Genomic DNA, 24231 nt, shown 5'->3' on the forward strand with positions numbered 1-24231 from the left:
TTTGAGCATTTTGCCAAGGCTGCTTTTGGTTCTCCAGTTCTGCCCTGATATTGTGCAAAGTGATACCAAAGGGGATGATGGACGGAGCGCTGGAGCAAATCAAACACTCACCCCCAGTCAACTGATCTGGGTTTAATCCATCATGATTCTTTAGCTCACTCCACCACCCCAGTTCAGACATGGCCATATGCAAATCTGTCTGACCCTGTGCCTCATGGGAACAGTCCAGCCCGAACTGCCAAGCCATGTCTTTCCTGGACCGGAAACAAGCATGCTGGGACCGGTTTCTGGCTAATCATCCGTCATCAGCCAGGCTAGCTTGAATCCAGTGGCAAAGTGAACAAGGGACCCACGTCTGGGCATACCCTGCCAACTTAGGGCAAACAAAGCGATACCAAAGGGGATGATGGACGGAGTGCTGGAGCAAATCAAACACTCACCCCCAGTCAACTGATCTGGGTTTAATCCATCATCATTCTTTAGCTCACTCCACCACCCCAGTTCAGACATTACCATATGCAAATCAGTCTGGCCATGTGCCTCATGGGAACAGTCCAGGCCGAACTGCCAAGCCATGTCTTCCCTGGACCCGAAACAAGCATCCTGGTACTGCTTTCTGGCTAGTCAGCCGTCATCAGCCAGGCTAGCTTGAATCCAGTGGCAAAGTGAGCGTCTGGGCATACCCTGCCAACTTAGGGTGAATAAAGTGATCCCAAATTGTGCAAGCCAGTGATAGACAAGAAGGACCTAAACAAGGCTTTAAGAGAGACGGGTCCTGCCCGGTGCTGAGCAATGGCATTTTTTAAAATATTGGCATTGAAACTGGTCCGTATTGGTCTCTCTTTTCCAACCCTGGCCTTTTTTTGCCATGCCTTGGCAATACAGACTAGTGAAGGCAAGCTTAACAAAGATGGCTCTCACATCGTTACAGTGAGTCGGATGTAATACGTCCGTCATGAATCTGGAAACTGAAAAGTAATCTTAATAGGAGGGATGTTCTTTTAAAGGTACCCTGGCCTGCTGTTCCTCCTTTTTCTGCTGGAATCCAGCAGCATGGCTAGTCACTTTCGATCCTCTTGTGGTTGCCCTGCCCCTGCATGATTTTGTGTTGACCCGGCCTCTCTTGCTACGTGCCATGATGTTTACTTTGCTGCGGGATGTAGCGGTGTTCGAAACCGAAAGGGAATCATCCCCTGGACAGACACCATTTAAGACTAAAGCGAGTCACCGGAGGCACTTGGTTGGAACTGGCCTATTTATGTTATGGAATGTTATGAAATGCATTTCCCCTTTTTGTCACGCCTTTCCATCCTCCTATGCACCTGATATTGCCGGATCACAAATGCGGTTGCAGTTTACCCTTAAGCTGATGTGGAGCTGTGAATGTCTAACCCGCCAAATGTAACCATAAGAAAATAAGTTATGCAGAGCATGAGCCAGGATTCGGGAAGTTTCACTGATAGTATTGTAATCTACGTAGAATGGAGGAAAGACTCGTCTGAGGGCATTCACTGTCAACATGTTATGTTGATTTATTCATTGACTGGAACTGTCATTGCTCAAATGCAGGCAGGTAAGCTTAGAGTGTGCCAGGCGCCACCACCACACACTCAACAATGAGTTGGAGGCTTGCTTTCAAAACACAGCACACTGATGCATGCATGTCATTTATAGCAATTGCACATGGTGTTAAGTACATTTCTGAATGTAAGGCATTACATTGCTGGCTAAGCTTCCTCCTTGCCTTCTCTGTGCATGTCCAGGGATGATGTGTACTCCGTATCTGCTATGGTCAGGACAGAATGTAAATGAAAACTGTGCAACAAACATCATGTTTGAACATGATAATTAAAATGTGTTTTGTTTTAGTACGAAATAGCATCTCTTTGTAAGGCTGCCATACCACATCCATTTAACCTCTGTAGTCTGTGCCATTCTTTGCCTCCACGTCTGATTTGCTGCCTCCATTTGTTAAATAAAGGACTCTAGTTTCCATTGGTGCAGCAGGTGCAGTGACAGTGGGGCCCCATGTCCTGAGGCTCCACTGAACCTTGACTGTTACTGAATTTCACAGTTCAAAGCGCAGCCTGGGGACCTATGCCCTTCCTTGCAATAGGGCTCCTGACAAACTGCCTACACCAGTGGTTCCCAAACTTTTGACTCCTGAGGACCCCCATTGAGTCACCACTGGAAGCCGGGGACCCCCAAGAAATTTGTATGAGTTAAATTTCAAAGTGTGTTTAACACTGTTTGGGATTCCCAATGGGGTCGCAAATTGCGAGGTTCATTAATATTAATGAGCCTCTCGCAATTTGCGAACCCATTGGGAATGCCAGCCCTCCCAGCGATAATGTCCTGATGGGCTCTGCAAGCCACCATGTCTCTGACTGCTTTTAAATAAAACAGTTTAAAAAAAAAAAAGTGCAGCTTGTTTACCATGCATTTAAAAAAAAAAGAAAATGAAACGTTTTCGTTTCATTTTCTAAGGGCAGGCAAAGGTCCCTGGGACCACTGAATGGCCTTAAAAAATAATTGTGCATGCATTTGCAAAGTCCCATTTGCAAATGCATTACCATCTACTTGAAGTATGGGGTAATTGTGACTGTTTTGCGACCGCAAAACATTCATACATGGTTTCGAGACTCGCTATTTGGAAGGGAAGGCCCCTTCCAAATAGCAAGTTGCAAAACCAATTTAGAGAGTCGCAAACAAATTGCGACTCGCGAAATAGGCTATGTACATGGCCCAATAGGTTTTTGCATGCACAAACGGGTTCACGAACCCGTTCGCGCATATAAAAACAGATCGTACATCTGGCCCTTAGTATTTTATATTGAAGTAATAGCCCTTCTTGCACATGTATTTCATTTGTTTTGTAGCATCTCTCATACCATTGTAGGATGTCAGAGCACTTTACATCACACACATATAGAGACATTGAATCATACATGTAAATCAGTGTGTATATAAAATGTTTAAAGAGTGCTTGGTCTGGAAAAGCACAAACTCAGGATTCAGAGCATAACACAGTGGCTAGCATTGACTAACATTAAAAATGCATTTCCACCCAAATATATCTTTTTAGCAGCATCAGGATAATGAATAACTGGGACAAAATATGAGTTACTAACTGGTACCATGCAGTTTGCAAGCAGCTCTTTGATGAAAGTTTATAGGTCCCTCTGCTAGATTCAGATTGTCACTTATGAAGTGCACAGTAACAAAAGAATCTCTGTGACAAAAGCAGTAACCACGAACCTAGGCACATACAATGCTGCTTTTTAAGATGCATGTTACACGTTCTTTGCAGTAGGCACATTAACCCTCTGTGCTACATTAATTAAATCAAAGCTGCCACTGAACAAAACTCTCCTCGCTCTCCAGCAGGTACATTAATCACTGGCATTCTCTTGTTGCTGGAAAGCTGCTAACTATACAAGAAATGTTTCTGTGCTTTTAAAACTGTTGCCTACGGACCCCCTGGGAATGTGTCACGGACCCCTGGGGGTCCGCGGACCACAGTTTGGGAAACACTGGCCTACACCATTACTGATTTAAACATGCTAATTTGTGTCTCTTGCCTGGCTGTGCACAAGGCTCATGTAGTCTCTTACTAATTTATTATTCTTTGTTGAATGAGAATTCATGAATTTCTAAAGTACACAATGCCAGTTCTCATGATTTAGGCCCAGCCCCTAACTGTGTTGGCCATGCACCTTCAACTGGTTTCCCACGCCCCTTTTAGAGACCCCACTGTTTTTTCATCTCACTTAAAGCTCTGGACATGAAGATTAGTTCTGCCTGTCACAACATCACAAATTAAGACAAAACTTTGAACATATCACCAGCACAACCCAAATATGCAACTAACTGGGGAGAGGATGTAGCCCTACGGCTAGAGCGGTCGACCTTGAAGCTGGGAAATCGGGTTTGAGCCTCTGCAACAACGGTCAACGTCCTGTGATTCCGGGAAAATCAAGTAATCTCCCCGTGCCTAACAAAAATAAATGTGTTCTTCTGTAACGAAACTGGTGCCCATGTAAAGTGCTCTGATACTCAATGTCTCGGGTCTAGTTTGCGCTTTATAAAACTCTAGAGAATGTATTTGAAAAAACTGCATGCTAAGGCCGACTGTTAACCACATGTGCATTTGTAGGGAGTTGCACGCCTGTACCAATCTCAGAAATATTTGAGGAATTTCTTACAGTCCTCCTGTCTTACACACAAAAAAGTCAAAATCTACAAACATGAGCGGCCTATGCAGGTAAGAGGGTTGTGTGTGTGTGTGGGGGGGGGGGGGGAGATTCAACATGCGACCACAACGAAAAAATAATATTAATTTCGCCTCATCATCGTCTGTCAAAATGCCCCCCCCAAACTGGCAACATTGCCTCACTGATCTACGCTGCATGGGCTGCGGCTGTCCACAAATCTGGCAAACTTATCCTACTGAACTTTCACCTCTACTAAAGGGGATAGTACTCTTTTCACCTCTACTAAACAGGACAGTTCTCTTTTCGCCTCTACTAAACAGGATAGGCCTCTTGTCTGGGATGAAAGCCCTTGGCAAGTCCTTCTCTGGCTACTGAATGAAACTGCAATTCCACTCTAATGGCAGAGTGTGCGCTATTGCAGTGTTAATTAACAATAAAAACTGTATTGCACCCAGTGGGTTACTGAAACCTACAGGTCTATGTGGTGAGAAGCACTCAGTTGACCGAGTCATCCATCACATTTTTTGAAGGTGGCGTTTTTTGGTTGCAGTTGGACGGTCCCTGTTTTTAGCCAGCTGTCTCAGCAAATTTCAAGAAATTTAGCTCATGTCCCCGTTTTTGGAGAGGGTAGACTGAAAAAGGTCGGATGTGTTTTTTATGTTTTACAAAGCAGGGATAGTTAGCCGTTGTTTCAAGAAAGCAATTTAATTAACAGGCAAGCTACTGGGCAAAAAAATTGTATTTTATGTATGTTCTTACTGCCTGTTCTGTAATTCTCTGCTGAGGAGCTCTCTCATCGCTTGAAGTAAAATTGTAGTCCTTCTTTTATTTTTGTGAAATGTCCCAGTTTTTGGCTTTAAAATTCTGGTCACCCTAATGTAAATAAAATTTTAAAACAACATGCACAGAGCCATGCTATTGTGAGAGTGCATAAATAAATATTCACTTGAATGTTTGAAAATGGCGGCTTGCCAGAGCGTGACGTTTGTTTGGCACGTGCTGAGAAAACACAGGCTTCTCATAGCGATTCAATTACCGCGTGTGCCTTCAAAGAGCGAACACTTTCCTCCTGCGATATCAGTTGTCACTGAGAGACAATGTTTTATCCATATGATAAATAAGTGCTCAACATATTAGATCGCCCGCCATCTGGAAGTCGGCCAGTTTAACACACCCCAGAGCTGCCTTCCCGTGCAGGAAGGGAACGTACTTTGTGTGACCTTAACCTGAGGAGCGAACGCGGTTCCACCGGCAAACATCCGTAGAATGTAAATTTCAAATCGCCCACAACAGGACTGACTGGTTGTAGAAATTCCCGAACGATGTCGAGGGTATGGTAGCTTCACAAGCCATTGCCAGGGCCGGACAGACTGTAGTAGGCACCGGGCGTTTCCCCGGTGTGCCGCTAGGGTGGGGGCTGGTTTTGGGCCCCTGGGGGGCCGTTTTTGTTACCAGGGTCGGCAATATCGGCCCCCTGTAACAAAATCGGCAGAAACAGACCCTCGCGAACTGCTCGGCTGCAGCCCCCCTCACCCCAGGGGGTGCCAGCCGAGCAGTTTACCAGGGCCGGTTTCAGTTCCCAGTCCGGCCCTGGCCATTTCACACAATGACCGCCATGGGTGACTACTTCTCCACTCACACCCTCTTCCGTTAATCCCTCACTGACTATCTACATGCTTCTCAATTAATGGCATGACGTGATGGCTGCACGTGCTGCCCCGTACAACCTCATACACAGCGCACGCTCAGTTTGTGTTTATGGCACTGCCCATAGATTATGCATAGATCCGGAAATTGTATTTGTTTCCAGCTACTACAGATTAATACAATTTCTAGTCTAGGCGTTATTTGATTTGTTTTACCATCATTTGAAGTGATTAGTTAAAAAAATTACCTCTGAAAATTATTATCTTTACCTAAGTCACTGGTAAACATTTAATATTATAAACTAATTTAAAACGAGATTGACCAGGAATATACGTTTTAGTCCCTAACCTGCACTGAATCGTTGCCCAGTGGTCCCCAGACAAAATCCCCATCACCTTTGACTTTGTGGGGCAGAAAAATAGTAGCAAAAAACAAAGCAATGGAAGGAATGTTCGAATGAATGCCAGTCATTGGCGGTTACTCAGTCGGCATTCCAGTTCTCTCTTTTCCACCCACTGTGCCACTTTCAACAGAATTGAGCGATATGGGTATCAGTGTTGGACCTGCATCAGATAGAAGAATGCATCCTAAACTGTCTGACCAGGTCCCCTCCACGCAGGAGCACTAGCACCACCAGACAGAGGCGTAGGAAAGGGGGGTGCGGTGGGTGCGGGCCGCCCCGGGTGTCATCACTGAGGGGAGTAACAAAATGGGAAACATTTGTGTTTCTAAAATAAAAAAACATTTTTGGGGCTCACAACGCTTTTTTTGAAAAAATAATATTATTTAAACTGAGTGGTGCGCAGCAAAAAAAAAACAGAAAGGCAAAGCTTTAAGTATCTTAATTTTCCTTCTTTTAATAATTTCAATGTGGGGGGTGACAAGAAATGTTCCACATCGGGTATCACCTGACCTTGCTACGCCACTGCCACCAGACTAATTTACTTGGGTCTCGTCTACAGGCGTACTTACTTAGGTCTTTTCTTACTTGGGTCTCACCAGCGAGGTGTTGCTTGAGACCTATATCACCATGAGCATTTCAACGAACAGTTAAGCAACAACGACTACGCTTCATTGTTTTTCACCCACTTTGCCTCTCTAGACAGAGACCTGCCATATACAAATCAGTTTTGTTCTTACCTCTGAACTTCCAGGAGTGAACTGGCTTGTCAATTCCTATTCCTTTCGGCTTGACTTAAACAATAGTGGTTAATGTTTGGTGTTGCCCAGGGGCAACAATTATATTAGGTTGCAGCCAATTGCAATTACTAGTGTCTGTGATTAAATTATGCATTTCACCTATCACATTTTTGTTAACCTTGCTAAGAGCAATGCTGCTAGATCCCACCACTAATAAAAATTCTGTTTCTTTTGAGTGTTTTCCATGCAAGAAAACCCATCATGTCAAAACCAGGTCCCCAATTAGCGGCTGGCACAGGTAAGAGCAGTGAAGTGGGGCAGGATGGGGAAGTCGACAGACATGGGCTAGGTAACATAAAATAAATAAATGAAACTACTTACCTTGTGCTCGCCGCATCACTGAATCGGCGATGCTGTGAGCACAAGGTAAGTGATTTTTTTAAATGTATTTGATTTAATGTTACTTATCCCGTCATCTGCCGACTTCACGGCCCCCCACCGCCTCACTGTTCTTGCCTGTGCCTGCCGCCACTGGTCGGGGCTACTAGTTGAGCTAGTTGTGCCACAACGGTCTAGTCCCCTGATGATCTTGTGTCGCCTTCAATAACTATCCAGCTTCCAGTACTATCAATTACATCATTTGTCTGTTATCAGGGGATGCCTTCGTGCTCCTCTCCCAGCCAATCATCATCCTTTGTATCAGGAAACCAATTTGCGTATCTTCTTTGCCGTGATCATTCGCTACAGAGCCAAGCCCTATCAGTCCCATAGCCAGACGTGATCTACTCCTACCGTTGCTGTGGGCCATTGCAGGGATTGTATCCACACTTAATCTGAAAGCTAATCCAATGGGCCACGCCTAAATATCAATGCAGCACTGTAACTAAAAATATGATTTATATATTGCAACATCCCATTCATTTGTAACCTGTAGAATTACATGAATCCTTGATCAGTCAACTAAGAGGCTTAAAATTCTATTTAGAAAATTTGCAGCAGTTGAGAGAAAAAGGAATTGGAGTTGCTATATTGTGCGTGAGTGAGTGTGAATGAAGTCACTTTGGATTTTAGTTTGTGTTTTTTGCACTGGTGACTGTCCACCATGTGATTTACTCGTAGCATGAAGTGCTGAGGTCAGACCCTCCCGGATTTTTGGTGATTTGCAAACAAAACATACAATTGGGAGTTTAGTAAAAAAAACATGTTTTTTACAAAAGTGCCAACAAAATATTAAAGATGTTGGGCCACTAAAAGCAGGCTAGGCTGGAGACAATTTAGAACCCAGCTCCTATAAGCACAGCCCAAGAGGAAAAGACTACAGGAGACCGGCACTAAGCAGGTATGTTAAGTCCCTGTCTCTTTAGGCGATTTCCTGGCCCCTCTCCCCCCCACCCCATAGCCTTTAGCTAGGGCCGTCTTTAACGCTGGTGGCGCCTTGTGCGACAATCACTTTGGCGACCCCCTTGACCGCCTCCTCGGATTCTCTTACTACCATCAGGCAAAAGAGGCCATTATCTCTCCAATCATAAGATTTTGCTAAACACAGCGCCTCCCACCCTGAGGTCAGCACCCTGCTCCACAGGTCAGCACCCAGTGCGGCTGCGCCGGTCGCACTGCCCTAAAGCCGGCCCTGCCTTTATCCTATTGTTCACCTGCACCCCTAAATAGATGGGCAGTCCTTCTAAATATCACCCCCTCTCCAGCTTCCTGCCTCTCCATCTTGTTCCCATCTATCACCAGTGCTCCTTCTTCTGCCCCCCCAAACTCCCCCTTACACCGCTTTCTGCCTCAATCCATACCCCACTTCTTCCCCCTGCACCACCATCACGTCAGTAGCTGGAAGAAGCAGTTACCTTTGTCCCCTCTGTCCACCTTATTTTAAGGTGGAGGACGATGGAGGAGGTTAAAGTAACAGCCCCCTCCAGCACCATGTGTTTGATGCTGGGAAGCGTGAGGGCAGGGTGGTGACAGGCAGGGTGCAGCTTTTATGTTTAGATTTGTTTTCTCTCTGGCACCATACATTTGTCTTCATACCGCTATCATGGTGTCCAGTGCTGGTTTCCTGGTCCAACAACTGGACCACAGTATTTTTGTTACAGGAATGTTAGATGCCTGTCTCAACAAGACCACAAATGTTGCTTTTTTTGGGTCGCAATTTATTTCTCTTTAGGCCGCACAATTTGGCAAAACCCATCGCAATATCCTAGGGGGTAGATGAAAGGTATGTCCATACCCAGTCAAGAGCCATGGGCAATGACTTTAGCACAGCTTTCGGCGAGCTTCAGTACAGTCAGGGCTGGCTTTAGCAGTGGTGGCGCCCGGTGCAACAGTTTATTCTGGCGCCCCCCCCCATGATCTCCTCCACCTCTGATGCCCTGAGTACCACCCGTAAAAGTGCCCCTCATCTCTCCATAGCCCCTCTCTCACATACATTTAATTTGTTTTAAAGCATTGGTAAAGGATGGCTTTACTAATTAACTCAGCTATCCACATGAAATACAGATCTGTTCTTTGCAGCAGGCATATTAACCCTCGGTTCTACTTTATGGCAAGTCAAAACCTCCACTTCGTTCTCTCTGTCTAGAAGGAACATTAATCACAAGAGTTATCTTGACATTTTTATTGCTGCCTGAAAGATGGACACAAAAGGAACTCTGAAGCAAGTGCTCTGAGGGACGCGCCCCCCCTCCAAGTCAGCGCCCAGTGCTCCCGCACCAGCAGGGCCGGACTGGGAACCAAAGCCGGCCCTGACAAAGTTCTCGCCCCCCCCTCGGGAGTTAGGGGTGCCGTCGACTTCTTTGCCAGGGCCGGTTTTTGGCCGATTTTGATACAGGGCCGATTTTGTAGCTATGCTACAAAAACGGCCCGGTAATAAAAACGCCCCCCAGGGGCCCAAACCCAGCCCCCACCTGTGTGGCGCACCGGGGGATTGCCTGGTGCCCGCTATGGCCAGTCCGGCCCTGCACACCAGTCGCACTGCCCTAAAGCCAGCCCTGATTACAGTCCATCTTCAGAAAACAGCGCGTTCTCAAGAGCAACTTGGCTTGCGCATGATGAGTCATGACCTGGCAGTTGCTTAAAGCCAGGCATGCATGTCTGTTTGTACCACCCATCTTTTTCATGAACAAACATTTGCATTGTTCACAACGCACAGAGACCATGGCTCGTCCACTCCCTAGCCTGCGCTTCTCCTCCTTTCATGTAATACTTGGGCTCGGGTTTGGCTGTTTTTCCTGCCCTGGACTCACATCCCGTCCCAGCAGCACATACAGTTCTGTATCAGGTGTGCTATTTAATGCCAAGCCTTTGGCAGGGGCAGACTGTAGTGTACAGCAAACATGAAGATCCAGCCGGTTATGAGTGTAATGAATCGAATGCTGTGTTTGAACTTTTCTCTGTTGAGGATAGAACATTTCTCATTTTGGATTTATGGATTTGGAAATATTGCCAGCTGTGTACTGCACACAGTTTTTAATCATTTGTGACTGTCCCAGTGGCAGCTGCCACCAAGTAGTACAGGTGGGGGATACAAAAATAAATTAAAAACTACTTACCTTGCTGACGGCTGCCGCCTCACAGCGCCTCCATCCTCTCCTTTACCTGCTGGAAGCAGGAAGCACACACAGGCTCCGCTTAGCCAATCACGATGCTGCTGTCACCATGACAGCAGTGCCGTGATTGGTCTGAGCACCGTGGTGCAGCTCTCAGGCGGGAACTCTGAGCCTGTGCATGTTCACAAGCTAGGTTGGGCATTACAGCCAGAGGAGGAGATGCAAAGTGCGCATGACTGTTTGGCTGGCCCAAGCTGACCAGCCGAACCGTCATGCGCACTTAAATGGCCAACTACTACTCCCCTTCTGGCTGTGATAACAGCACTGCCCTACCCCAGAAACCTGCCTGACAACGGAAAAATAAAATAATAAGATAGTGTAATTATCATTTTATTTTTAGGTTTCACCTACACAGTGCTTCGCTGTGCTTGAGAAGTTTATTGTTTTAAATATAAACTTGAAAGGGACTTCCATCCTGCCTCCTCTGTTTCCTGGCTTCTTATTGGTTCCTGTGCATGCCACTTACCTTTCCTCCATTTCTATTCACTTTAGCATATTTTTCTGCATTTACCAATGCTTGTTCCTTGTCTGCTTCTTTTATGATTTCCCCCCATGGAAATACTATTAACATTGCTTTGGTGGAACTCTATATTTTTCTAACGTTTTACCTCTACTTTTCCAGCATATTTATATAATAATTTATCACCCGGAGAGATTAAGTGATATGCATAAAATCACATTATGTTGCGCGGCGCTGCTGAGACTCGAACCGGGTTTCCCAACTCTCGAGTTAGCAGCTCCGGCCGTGGCGTCACAATCTTCTTCACTCCCATGTTATCTGTCAGGGAGCTCTTTCCTTCTCCCAGACGATGATTGATGAAAACAGCTTTTTTTCATCACATAGATGAAACCAATGCATTTCCAATACTTGTTCCTTTTTCCACTGCTCAAAGAGCAGTGGGACGGCGCTCCACCACCTTAGCCGAGGAGCCACAACTGGACCCTCCATATCCCACATTGAAAGTGGTTTGAAAATCTCAAATAATTTTGGATAACTACGACTTGTTTCAAAATTGACTTACATTTGGACCCGTGTTGGTGACTTACGAAATGATAGTGCGTTGTGCAGAGAGTGAAAGGGTTTTCTAAAGGCTCACTAAGATGAGGTACATTATGTCCGGCATCAGTGCACGCTTCCCTCCACACTGAAAATGTACAGTATGGCAGCAGCAGTCAACTGCTTTAAAAGACATAGCCATTGGCTTTGCCAAAGCTTGTTAGCAGGGGCATGCAAATGCATTCATCAAAACACATGCAAATACATAGGAAAAGGCTTTCATTCAAGGAAATCAATTCCAAGATGGCCACCTACACATCCATATTTGCTGTGGCACATACACCCATATGTGTTGTTACATGCGTGTGTGTAATGACACATGCTGGCCATTTTTAATTTACCATTCTAACAAAACACGTGGTAATTTTAGAACAGTAAATTAATACGTTAAAAAAAAGTGAGCTTGAGGCTTACGAAAGGTAGCCAATAGCCCGGTAGCACTTTGCAGTTACCATGTGCTCATACATTTTTATTTTTAAAAATACAAGGTTACACTGACAGCAGGATGGGGAGTGGGAGTGGGAATAGGGGGTGTAGCATCGGGGAAGGACCTGAAAAGAGAGCGTGCATCGTAGAGATGAAAAAATTATGAGAGCTAAGAAACACATGCATTCCCACAAAGTGCTCAATAACAAAACACGAATTGGCAAAGACAATAGATCTCGCCTAAATGAGCGCTATTAGCTTTGGCAATGTGGTTTAGCCATTATGTACATCAGTTTGGCTGCTGTTCAGTATGGCTAAATGTTAGTGGTGTGGAGTGGGGTGAGGTAGATTGGGGTAAAGATAAATGGGATAGATTGAGGTAGAGTGGAGTGAGGGTAGAGTGGGGTGGGGTGGGGTGGAGTGGGGGTAGATTGGCATGGGGTATATTACAATGAGGGAGTTGGTTAGATTAGTGTGGTAGATTGAAGTGGATTAGATTGAATTGGCATAGATTGGGGTGGAATAGGGTAGATTGGATGGAGTGGGGTACATTGGTGTGGAGTAGGGTAAATTGGTGTGGAGTAGATTGGGGTGGATAACCGTGGGATAGATTGGAGTGGAGTAGATAGGCGCAGGGTAGATTGGGGTACAGTGGAGTTGGATATATTGGAATTGATTGGAGTGGGGTGGGGTGGGGTAGACTTGGGAAGAGTGGATTGGGTGGATTGGGGAAGATTGGAATAGAGTGAGTTAAACTGGAGGGGAGTTGTGTATGTTGGAGAGGAGTGGAGTAGATTGGAGTGGGGTAGATAGATTGGGATAGAGTGGAGTAGAGTGGGTTAGATTACAGTGGAGTAGGGTAGGTTTGATCGTAGTGGAATGGATTGGGTAGATTGGAGTGGGGTAGATTTGGGTAGGATGGAGGGGGTAGATTGGTGTGGGGTAGATTAGTTTGGAATAGATTGGGTTAGATTGGAGTGGAAATGAGCAGGGTTAATTGGGGTAGAGTGGAGTTGGATTTATTGGAGTAGAGTGGGGTAGATTGCAGAGGAGAGGGGTAGATTGGGTAGATTATAGTAGTGTAGTATGGAATGGAGTTGGGGTAGTTTGGAAAGGGGTAGATTTGGGTGGAGTGGGGAAGATTGGAGGAGTGGAGTAGATTGGGGTAGTTTGGAGTGGGGTAGATTGGCATGAAGTGGAGTACACTGGGGTGGAGTGTGGAAGTTTGGAGTGTAGTGGGGCAGATTGGAATAGGGTGAGGTAGAATGAAGTGGAGTGGGATAGATTGGGTAAATTATGGTAATGTAGACTAAAGTGAAGTGAGGAAGATTGGAGTGAGATAGACAGGCTTGGGGTTGTTTGGAGTGTGGTGGATTGGAGTAGAGTTGGGTAGAGTGGTGTGGGGTAGATTAGAATGGGGTGGGGTAGATTATGTTAGGGAAGGGGCAAATTGGAGTAGAGTAGATTGGAGTGGAGTAGATTGGGGTAGATTGGAGTGGGGCAGATTGGAGTAAGGTAGTTGGGGTGCAGTGGGTAGGATAGATTGGAGTGGGGTGGATTGGGGTGGAAAGGGTTAGATTGGACTGGTGTGGGTTAGATTCGGGTGGTATGTGGTAGATTGGAGTGAAGTCAAGTGGAGTAGATTGGGTAGATTGGACTGGAGTGTGGTATAATGGGGCAGAGTGGAGTGTGTGTAGATTTGGTGGATCGGAGTTGGTAGATTGCAGTGGGGTAGATTGGGGGGTAGTGGAGTAGGATGGAGTGGAGTTGGATGGATTGGAGTTGCGTCAAGATTGGAGTGGAGTGAGATAGATTGGGGAAGAGTGGAGTAGAGTGGGGTAGATTGAAGTGGAGTGTAGTGGGGTAGATTAGGGTGAAGTGAGGCAGATTGGTTGGATTGGAGTAGCATAGATTGGACTGGGTAGATTGAAGAGGGATGTTTGGAGTGGGGTAGATTGGAATGGAGTGGAGCAGGGCAGATTGGAGTGGAGTGAGTTAGATTAGAGTGGAGTGGGTTGGTTTGGAGTGGAGTATAGTGGGGTAGGGTAGAGTGTGGTCGGGTAGATTGCAGTGGGGTTGAGTGGGGCAGACTGAGGTAGATTGGACGGGGATAGGTTGAAGTGGAGTAGATGGGGTAGATTAGGATGGGATGGAATGGGGAGGGGAGGGGTAGATTGGAGTAGGGCAGATTGAGGTGGAGTGAGGTGGGGTAGATTTTGTGGGGTGGAGTGGGATAGACTAGAGTTTAGTGTGATAGATTTGAGTGGAGTGCGGCCGATTGCAGTGGAGAAGTTTGGGGTGAAGTGGAGTTAGGTAAATATGGGTACAGTGGAATGGGGTAGATTAAAATGGAGTGGAGTGTTGTAGATTTGAGAGGAGTTGGGTAGATTGAGGTAGATTGGAGTGAGGTAGATTGTGGTAAATTGGGGTGTGGTAGATTGGGGTGGGGTAGATTTTGATGAAGTGGGGTAGATTGGAATGGAGTTTGGAGTGGAATTGGGTAAATTGGAACGGAGTGGGGTAAATTGGATTGGGGCAGATTGGAGTGGAGTGCTGTGGGGTAGATTGGAGGGGAATTGGGTAGATTGGGGTGGAGTGGATTGGATTGGGGTACATCGGAGTGGGGTGGATTGGGGTAGATATGAGTGAAGTGGAGTGGAGTGCGGTAGACTGGAGCAGAGCGGGGTAGATTTGAGTGTAGTGCAGTAGATGGGTGTGGAATGGGGTAGATTGGAGTGGGGTACATTGGAGTGGAGTGGGGTAGATTGGGATAGAGTGGAGTGGGGTAGTTTGTAGTGGAGTAGCGAAGTTTTGATCCTAGTGGAATGCTCTGGGTAGAATGGAGTGGGGTAGATTTGAGTGTAGTGGGTAAATTGGGGTGTGGCAGATTGGAGTGGAGTGGGGTAGATTAGAGTGGAGTAGGGTAGTTTGGGTGGGGTGGAGTGGAGTGGGGTAGATTGGAGTGGAGTAGATTGGGATAGATCGGAGTGGGTTAGTTTGGGGTAGATTGTAACTAATTGGAATGGAATGGGGAGATTGGGGTACATTGGAGTGGGATGGATGTGAGGGGAGTGGAATAGATTGGACAGGAGTGGGGGTAGATTTGAGTGGGGTGGAGTGGAATGGGGTAAGTGGTGTGGAGTGGAGGGGCATAGAGTGGAGTGGCAAGTTGTGTCATGGAGTGAGTGGCATAGATTGAAGTGGCCTACAGTGGAGTGGCGTAGAGTGTCTTAGAGTGGAGGGACGTAGAATGGAGTGGCATGTCGTGGAGTGGAGGGCTGTAGAATGGAGTGGAGTGTCGTAAAGTAGAAGGGGAGAGAGTGGAGTGGAGTGGCGTAGTGTGCAGTATTCATAGTGTGGTAGTACACCGCCGTTACAGACAACACATTTTCAATTGAAATGACCCTTACATTTACACAGAAATACAGTTGGACTGCAAGTAAATGATAATATGTGCAAATGTCATTACTTAGTGTATTGATGTGTTTTGATGGTATTCAAACCTTCTGTTTCCACGACACTTCAGGATTACAAAAAAAAGTGATTCATTTGTACTAATTCTGATATATTCTGAAACATCAGTTTGTGTGCTTGGGAAAAAAAAACATCATACACCTACAAGAATACTCAGCAGGATTATCACATACATTCTTTCACTTTGAGGTCAGAGAAATAAAAGTAAACACTAAGCTCCCTCAAAGAAAGAACTTGACATTTGACTTCTGTCCTTTGAATTCACAGCAAATGTGACAAGATAAGAACAAGATTTAAAGGCCTGTTTACAGAAAGCGAGTTTGTGTAAGAATACAGTAAACAAGTTTTAGGCAACGGGAGGGATAAAGTCAAGCAGGACAGCCTAAAGCAAATAAGGCTAACTATTAGAAAGCCAGAAAATGTGAGTTTCAAACCACAAAGCCACTGGTAAGCAACGGGCGAAATGCATTCCTAGGTCACCTTTCTGAATGTCCCGAAGATGTATTTTGCAAACTACACAGCAACCTAAAAAGAGTGCCCTTAAGTATGCAGTGGTACGATACAATTCATCCAGGAAGGACAATGCGAAATGCTCCAGGGTTGAACAACACAATAGAGAGGAAACCAATTGAATCAAGGACAAACAACTACGATAAACAAAGACATCCAGTCATGAGCAAGGGGCGGAGCCAAATCCCACTCTAAATACATATCATGTATTTAAACCAGGGGTCTCCAAACCGGTCCTGGAGGGCCGGATCCATGCCAGATTTTTAAAATAACTACATGTATCTCAATGGGGATATCCAAAAAATCTGGCATGGATCCGGCCCTCTAGGACAGGTTTGGAGACCCTTGATTTAAACAATAGGTCTGGCTACAGGCCTGCCTGCAGCTGCATAGTCTCTTAAATATACATTACAGCCAGCAGCATTGCAAGCTCCCTCACACGCAGAACAGGTACAACATGTATAGAAGCAATGCCAGCTTCTCACATAGTCAGGCAAGGTAACAACAGAGCAGGGTTCGTTCATGAAAGATGTCAGCAGTAGGGCAAGTCATCTTCATATGCAACAGTTTCAGTGTAAAGCATCTGTTTTCTCAGTGAGGGTTATGCAGGACTGGGACCACTCTCATGTCTAGAGTTGTCTTGTCTTCTTGTGTCATGGCCCGGCAACTGTATCAACATAGACCGGAGTGCCAGGGACTTGGCTTAAATTGGACTGTTAGAAGAGTTTTTTCGCCTCTAAAATAAATTAATTTTCCCAGATTACACAGCAAAGAAGGAACAAATTAAGATAGGTCTGAGGAGCAACATGCTAACTACATTGTGGACTTATTTTGTAATCAAAAGCAATACCACCTGTCTTCATTGCTAGAGATGGCTTGTAAAACAAAAGTACTTAAGTTTCTTTCTGTTTTACATCCCAATATTCCAGTTTAAGGGTGCTGAGAATTCTCAGTTAGTATGGTACAATCACTGTAGATTGTGTGGTTACAAGAATGATAAGATTGAGCACTTCATCTGCTTATGTCCATCCCTTCTTGTGGAGAAGTGTGGCTCACTGGTTAGAGCGGCAGACCTTGATGCCGAGATCTGACCCGGTACCAGGGTTCAATTCCCGTTGCGGCAGGGTCTTGGGCTCAATGTCCGCGGACCCGATAAATCTCGCCACGGTGCCTACTCTAATCATGGGTCCCACTCTGCAACTCTGGGATATAGCTTGCTTAATCTCCACATCCGCCCTAATTGCTAAGGATGCCTGGCTTCACCTTGTGGTGCCCAGGAGTGGGCGCCTCACAGGAACAGGCCAGGATGGGTTCATCAGTGGTACAGCGCGGGGACACACTGGCTAGTGTAACCAGGCGCTTTATAAGCTCAGTTACTTACTTACTTCTAGATGCGGTACAAGAAGAAAGAGAAAACAAGATGTAATCTTAAGAACTGAAAGCCAAGAAACTAGTGAGAGACACAGAAAGAAAGACAATACAATGGAATACTCTAACTAAAGAGCGAGTTAGGAAGATAAGAAAGCGAGAAAAGTAGGCAGAATAAAGCGACGGTCTGAGAAGGAAAACCAGAGAGGAAGGGACTGAAAATAAGACAAAGCAGACGGAAAAGAGGATGAAAAAGAGAACATAGATGGAAGAATTGTGAAGCTAGCGTGCACAATTAAGATTGGCTTAGAAGCAATGAGAGAATGATGGGAAGAGAGAGAAGTGTGAAGAAGAGAGGGGGCTAAAAAGAGGCAAACAGAGGAAAGAAGGAAGCCAGAAAGAAAGCGTGAAAGAGTTGTAGATTCACACAGAGAGGAAGAGAGGTGCTGAAAGTATGAGAGAGTCTTATGGAGAAGCATAGAGTGAAAGAGTGAAGCAAAGAGTGGAGAGAGAAAGAGCAAGACAAATAATTGATTACGAGGGTGGAGGAGAATAAAAGATGTGTGATTGAGAGAGAAAAGGAAAGAGGGTAAGAAAGAGGGCTTAGAATAGAAGGTACGGAAGAAAGCAAGATATAGAGAGAAAGAGGTGTAGAGTGGGTCAAATGTAAAGACAGAGAGCAATAGAGAGAGAATGTGAGAGAAAGACTAGATAACAATGTGAGAGAAAAGAAGGAGCGAGAGAGAATGCTAGTAAAAGTGAAGAGGAGAGAAAAACTTTAAAAGGTTTTGGTGAAAAGACAGAGAAATGTAGAGAGAAAAACAGACAGAAATGGAAGAACCTCTAGGTGGGTGCTAGAGAGACTCTGAGAAAACAGGAGGGGAAGAGAGAGAAAGATAAAGAAGGAAAAGAGACCAAATAAAGGAAGAGGAGAGAGAGAGGGCAAGAGAAAGTTGGATGATTATGAGATTTAACGATTAATTCTTTCAATTAATGATCCAGGAGGCGTAGGATGTGTGCCCCAGTTTAAAAAAAAACTGGGACCGAATCCAGAAGTCGTGATTTGATTAGCCTATATATTTGTGTATTTACTCTTTGATTCTTTTATAATGTGAAACCTCATGACCAGGGGATCTGGCACATTTTCTAAGCACTACTTCAATCAAATCAGACACAGACATGCTCTTACAGGGAGCAGGGTGGGGTGCTCATGGCCGCAGAGCCGTGATTAAGAAGCATTAGCATGCCACGGGCATCACTGATTTTATTTAACACAGTCCAACAGTCATCTGGCTTGAGCTATTTGGAGGCAAATGAAACTTAGCCCAATTCCCTATTGGTTCTTAACCGTTAGACTTCAGTCACCACCCACTTAATCACTGATTTGCACCTTAAAGCAATACACAAAAATACAGAAGCAAATATAACTCAAGCAGACACACAAATTATGCAACAAAATATATATGAGATCAACATTTTTATTTTAATCAGAATTTTGGATCCTTTAATATTTGGCTTCAAATCGACGAAAAAAATATGCTACACTTTGGCATGTCACTTTATCTCTTGTTGCTTCTAATGCATACTCTTTTGTGTGAGCACATACCAGTGTCTCAATTGAGGCCATCAATCATACATAGCAGATTTTTTTTAATGTACTTGCACTGGTCCCACAAATCAAGATAAGGACACTAACGTAAGTGTTTGCCCTCCAATTAAAACTCCACATTTACAAAGCATTTTAAAATGTTCAAATTTACATTTTGATAATATTATTTAATTATCTGAGCAGTCGCAGACCATTTGAGTAGGTGTGCCAGACCGAAGGTAATAACTTCTTCTATAGGCTAACCAAGTACATGTTGTCTCTGGGCTCAACAGAACGGATGTATGACATCACAACGCATGCTTTTACATCGTATGCTTTTACATCGCAAGTTTTACAAAGCATGCCTTTACAACGCATAGTGTTGAGGGGTGCTGGCTAGTGAATAGTTTAATTTACTATTCCAACTCCAGTCCCCGTGGATAGTAGGGAAAGTGTTGGATAGTAAATTAAATCTATTCCCTATCCTAGAGCGCCCCCCAGCGCAATGCGTTGTAATGGTTTGCGTTGTAAAAGTTGCGATGTAAAAGCACTGCGTGGTAAAAGTTGCGTTGTAAAGGATGTTTACCAACAGAACGAGTCATTGGTCTTCAAGATCTGGCTCATATTTCATTGTGGTGTTGTTTCCAGTGGATCATAAACAACCTGCACAACTTGCAGTGTGTCACTCCCTAATCACATTTATATAATGACATTTATGAGATGCTATTCCTCTGATGCATGTTCCATTGTTACAGCTCTCAGCAAAAGTGGAGGCCTTGAATGAGTCAACTTTTTACTAAAACTTTGGTCCGTAATTATGAATAGTCCCGGTACCGGGTTAGGACTTTTTAGATCTGGTTTATTAGTGCACCTTCCTGGGTGAACAACCTTTACAACGCAACTGTTACCACGCAGTGCCTTTACAACGCGGTCATTACAACGCAAACCATTACAACGCATTGCGCTGGGGGGCGCTCTAGGATAGGGAATAAGTTTAATTTACTATACAACACCTTCCCTAGTGTCCACGGGGACTGGTGTTGGAATAGTAAATTAAACTTTTCACTATCCAGCACCCCAAAGCGCTATGCGTTGTAATGGATTGCGATGTAAAAACCGCGTTGTATAGGCATGCGTGGTAAATGCATGCGTTGTAACGTCATACATCCACCTTCCTGTAATAGTAATGTTTTAAAAACAATATAGCAAGAGTGAGTGGATTTAGCTCTGCCGCTTCATGATCGCCTTACAAACAGACTCTTGATTGGGCAGCAGTTGTGTTAGCCCATCTAAGAAGTAATTCTATTGCTCTTAAGTGATAGAGACGTTGTTTACACAGAACCCATGTCAAATGCAGTGGGAAGGGGGTTTTCCTGGCACAAGCCTGTGACAAATACAGTAGCAAGGGGTTTTAAATTGTGAAATGCAACAGGGACAAGGCTTACATTCCAAATGAAATGTAAATGCTTTACATTGTAAGTGTATGTAATGTACACTGTTAACTCTGTGACAAATGCAAGAGGAAAGGGATGTATGTTGGGGACTCTTTGACAAACATCATAGAAAGGGACTTTACATGATTGAAACTGACAGAGATCTCTTTTTTTCAGGAGGAGATAGAGAGTTTTGGCTTTCAATCAGTATGTTTGTCATTTTAAGTTTAGTACTTAGTTATGCATAAATTAAAGTGTTTTGTTTTTATAGTAAAATCACTGGCTGGACATTGTGTGCTTTCCAGTTTTTAGAGCTACTAACCCGAATCTGCTGCTCGAGTAGGTCTTGCGCTGCTCTTTATCATTACTCTATGGGTCAAGTGCTAAAGGGGTACACTAGGTGCTTAGTTTAGGTCTTAGTTTAGGTATGAGGATAAAGTAACCCCAGGGCTTTGGCTTCCCCTCATTTCTGATCTTCTTCACCGGTATCTGATTGGCCAGTAGCTGTGTTAGCTCACCTATAAAGTAGTTCCATTACTTGTAACTGATAGAGACATTGTTAATACAGACCCCACGCCGAATACTTTAGGAGAGGGCTTTATATGATTGTTGCTCCACTCATATACAAAAACTCTCCCCGTTCCATTGGCTGATTTGCTCTAGGCACACATAGATGCGCAGGTGTGTCTCCATGCCGCTCTCCAGATGGATATGGACCAGGATATCATCATTGTACATTTGAAATTAAACTAAACCTCATGTTGATCTAGTAGTTCCTTTGGAGGATATGTCGCTATTGACAAGAAGATGAAGAGACAGAGAAGCTCTGTTGGACTCTGTAATGCAGGCTGTGAGCGCTTAACACCGAAGATCCTGTCTGTATTTGCTGGCTCTGATTGTTGAGTAATGATCGGACCCAGTCAAGGGCCATCCCTGACACATTCTGCAAGCATCTGTAACACAGATGAGGCCCACAATATCTTAGGCTGCCTAGAAGTTGGCCCAAGGCTGATCGGAAAGTCTCCTCTGATATCTGCCGGAGTAGGTTCAATGCCTACAACAGTCTAAATCCCAATTGACAATTATTCAGAAAGAGATTCTTATGATATTGGCCACTCTCACAAGGTCCTGTCAGTGATGGAACTATGAGGTGGATATTTTATGGTAGCTGATTGGGAGGTGGAGCATAGTATGGGGAGAGGGTCTGGCCTAACAGCTAGAGCAGTCAAAGTTGGGGAACCGGGTTCGAGTCTTAGCAGGGACGGTCAACATCCTGCGATTCTGGGTAAACCACTTAATCTCCCTGACCCTAACAAAAATGAATGTGTCTGTCTGTAACGCAACCGGTGCTCATGTAAAGTGCTGTGATACCTTCGGGTCGAGTTTGCGCTGTATAAAACTCCCAAAAATATAAAAATAAATAACAAGTAGAGAGTTTGATTTCAAAATTGCTTTGATGTGTCAATCCAGATATATTTTCAGCTTCATGCGTACGCTATTGAATACTGGCCATAATTGCACAGCATGATGGTGGGGTATATTTGTGTTTAAGGGAACAGAGTTTCTCTTTTATCTTGCAGATTTTGTGTTAGCTTGTAAGCTGTAAAACTTATTGTCTTCTTTTTTACACTACAGTGGGTTCCACGATGTCGGTAAAAGTGCGATTTATCTATCCCCGTGATGGGGATGGAATCAGCAGAAGCCTTTCCTTCGCTGGATTCAGTACCATACCAAGCAGGAAGATCCCGTGAGTAGAAAAAGCATCAACTATTGTATTGTAATTGTATTGTAATTGCATTTATATAGCTCTTACTACCCCAAAACTTTTTTTCAGTGAGTAGCATGCTACTCCAGAACTCATAAAGGATTAGTGGTGAGTTAGTATAGTGAAATATGAAAGTAATTTGGGTGGTGGACATGTTAGTCATTTATTTGGATTGAGAAGGATAGTGGAGGGATAGAAGAGGGAGAAGGTTTGCATTTATATAGCGCTTGATACCCCTGATGAGGCGTTGAAGTGCTTTTCGGTGACCAGCACGCTACTTCGGAACCTAAACAGGATTAGTGGTAATTAGTATAGGGAAATATGCATTTGAACTATAAAACAGTAACCACTGTTCGGAAAGACAACATTTTCAGTAGCCGGTGTGATGTTATTGCTGTTTCCTAAAATATGTTATACAGTTGTTGGCATACATTTGGCGGTATACGGAATCTGTGATAAAGCAAACCAAATAGATATTTTCCCTTTGATTGGGTGGTAAGATAGAGCTAGCATAGTCATTTTTGGATCGTTCATTTTTTTAATAACTTATTAGAACACCTAAAGATGAGTCTTTTGCAAGCATTACACCTGTCACCTTTCTGATTTTCCCCGGGCACTTGACATCCATGTGTTTGTCAGAGCAAATCGGTCATTGGCATGATCTGAAGATGGAGTGAGTGGCGAAGACGAAGTTGAATGTGAGCTGTGAATGACGTGATATATTGTACAAAGGGGAGGCAACCCTCTTTACCCTTTACATAGTAAAGATCAGTATAGACCATCCGCTCGCCCTATGGTCACAACTGCAGAGATTTACAGATGCACAGGCACATAGACCATCATTACAAGATGCGGGAAAGGTAATTCTACATGTTTTATTTGGATTTACTATCCTAGAAAAGTACAAGTTTTATTAAGTGTGGAATTACACCCATTAATATCACCTGCTTCATACACTTGCCAAAAGAGGCCCCAAAATAAAGTACAAAGTACTTCTAGGTCCATGTGTAATTCCCCATTCTGGGCCAACAACACAGCTATGGCCAGTAAATTGAGTGGTAATTCCACCTGGTACCTGTAATACTTTCCATCTAACCACTTAACTGGTAATGAGGCGTGTAAGCAGACAACCTTACATGTTGCCTTGTGGCTTGGCCATCCCCCTACTTCAGACCTAATAGTGACATACATGTATCCACCTACCCATGCCCTATCCAGCATGGGCCCAAAATGTGAAGATACTCCAGGGGTAGTTAGGAGAACTATCACCGACTGCCCTGTATCTGCCATGCTCTATATTAAGACTGGTTTGGCTTTTTCTGACACTCCTCACCACCCCTCGGTTATTATCCAGGAGCCTCCTTCCCTACACATGAGAATGGAGTGTTGTCAATAACCCACGTCTGTATACTGTTGATCTATCTCGGCTTTGGCTATGCCTCCAACGTGTTGCCTGGTGAGTCCTGATGCCAGAACTTCTTCCCATTGTATCATGCCACTGCGGTTGTGATAGCTGCCTGAATGGGTCCTTTCTTCACTGTCAGTCTTCTCATGTGGTATTTGATTGTTAGTTGTGCTAACGCCTGACTGTGGCTGGCTTATGAACAAATTCACTTGCATAGGTGATCACACGGGCTACGGAAAATCTCTCCTTTTTGCTAGAATGGCACAATACCTTCATGTGAGTTGGCAGCTCATATGCTAGGTTGAGTATTACATCTGTGAAGAAGTCGGCCATCTTGGGTGTCCTGTCCTGGCAGGGGATATTGCTTTGACACTTTCCATATTAAGGGAATTTGTTCATGCCCGTTGCACTCAATGTTGTTATTGGCCTCCAGAACCATGAATTCATAACAGAGCAGTATTTTCTTGGAGCATTGTGGTTTGATTTTTAAACTTTCCTCTGCTTTTCAAGGCATGTTTAATAGGCATAAAACCAATGACTGGGCAGCGTGACATACAATAGATGCTGCATTTACATGGTTGGTTTTGTATAAC

At 44.5% G+C, this 24231-nt stretch overlaps 1 protein-coding gene across 2 annotated transcripts in view; it reads left to right on the forward strand.

Moving 5' to 3' along the window:
- RIPOR3 (RIPOR family member 3) overlaps positions 1 to 24231 on the forward strand; it is a 471988-nt gene that overhangs the window by 156095 nt on the left and 291662 nt on the right. For both annotated transcript variants that reach the window (XM_086932462.1, XM_086932461.1), the window contains one exon: positions 22104 to 22215. In XM_086932462.1, coding sequence (XP_086788588.1) covers positions 22115 to 22215 — 101 coding nt within the window. In that variant the 5' untranslated portion in view covers positions 22104 to 22114. The remainder of the gene's footprint in view (positions 1 to 22103; positions 22216 to 24231) is intronic.

The sequence above is a fragment of the Lissotriton vulgaris genome, chromosome 7 (genome assembly GCF_964263255.1).
Source record: "Lissotriton vulgaris chromosome 7, aLisVul1.2, whole genome shotgun sequence".
In the NCBI taxonomy this organism is placed as follows: domain Eukaryota; kingdom Metazoa; phylum Chordata; class Amphibia; order Caudata; family Salamandridae; genus Lissotriton; species Lissotriton vulgaris.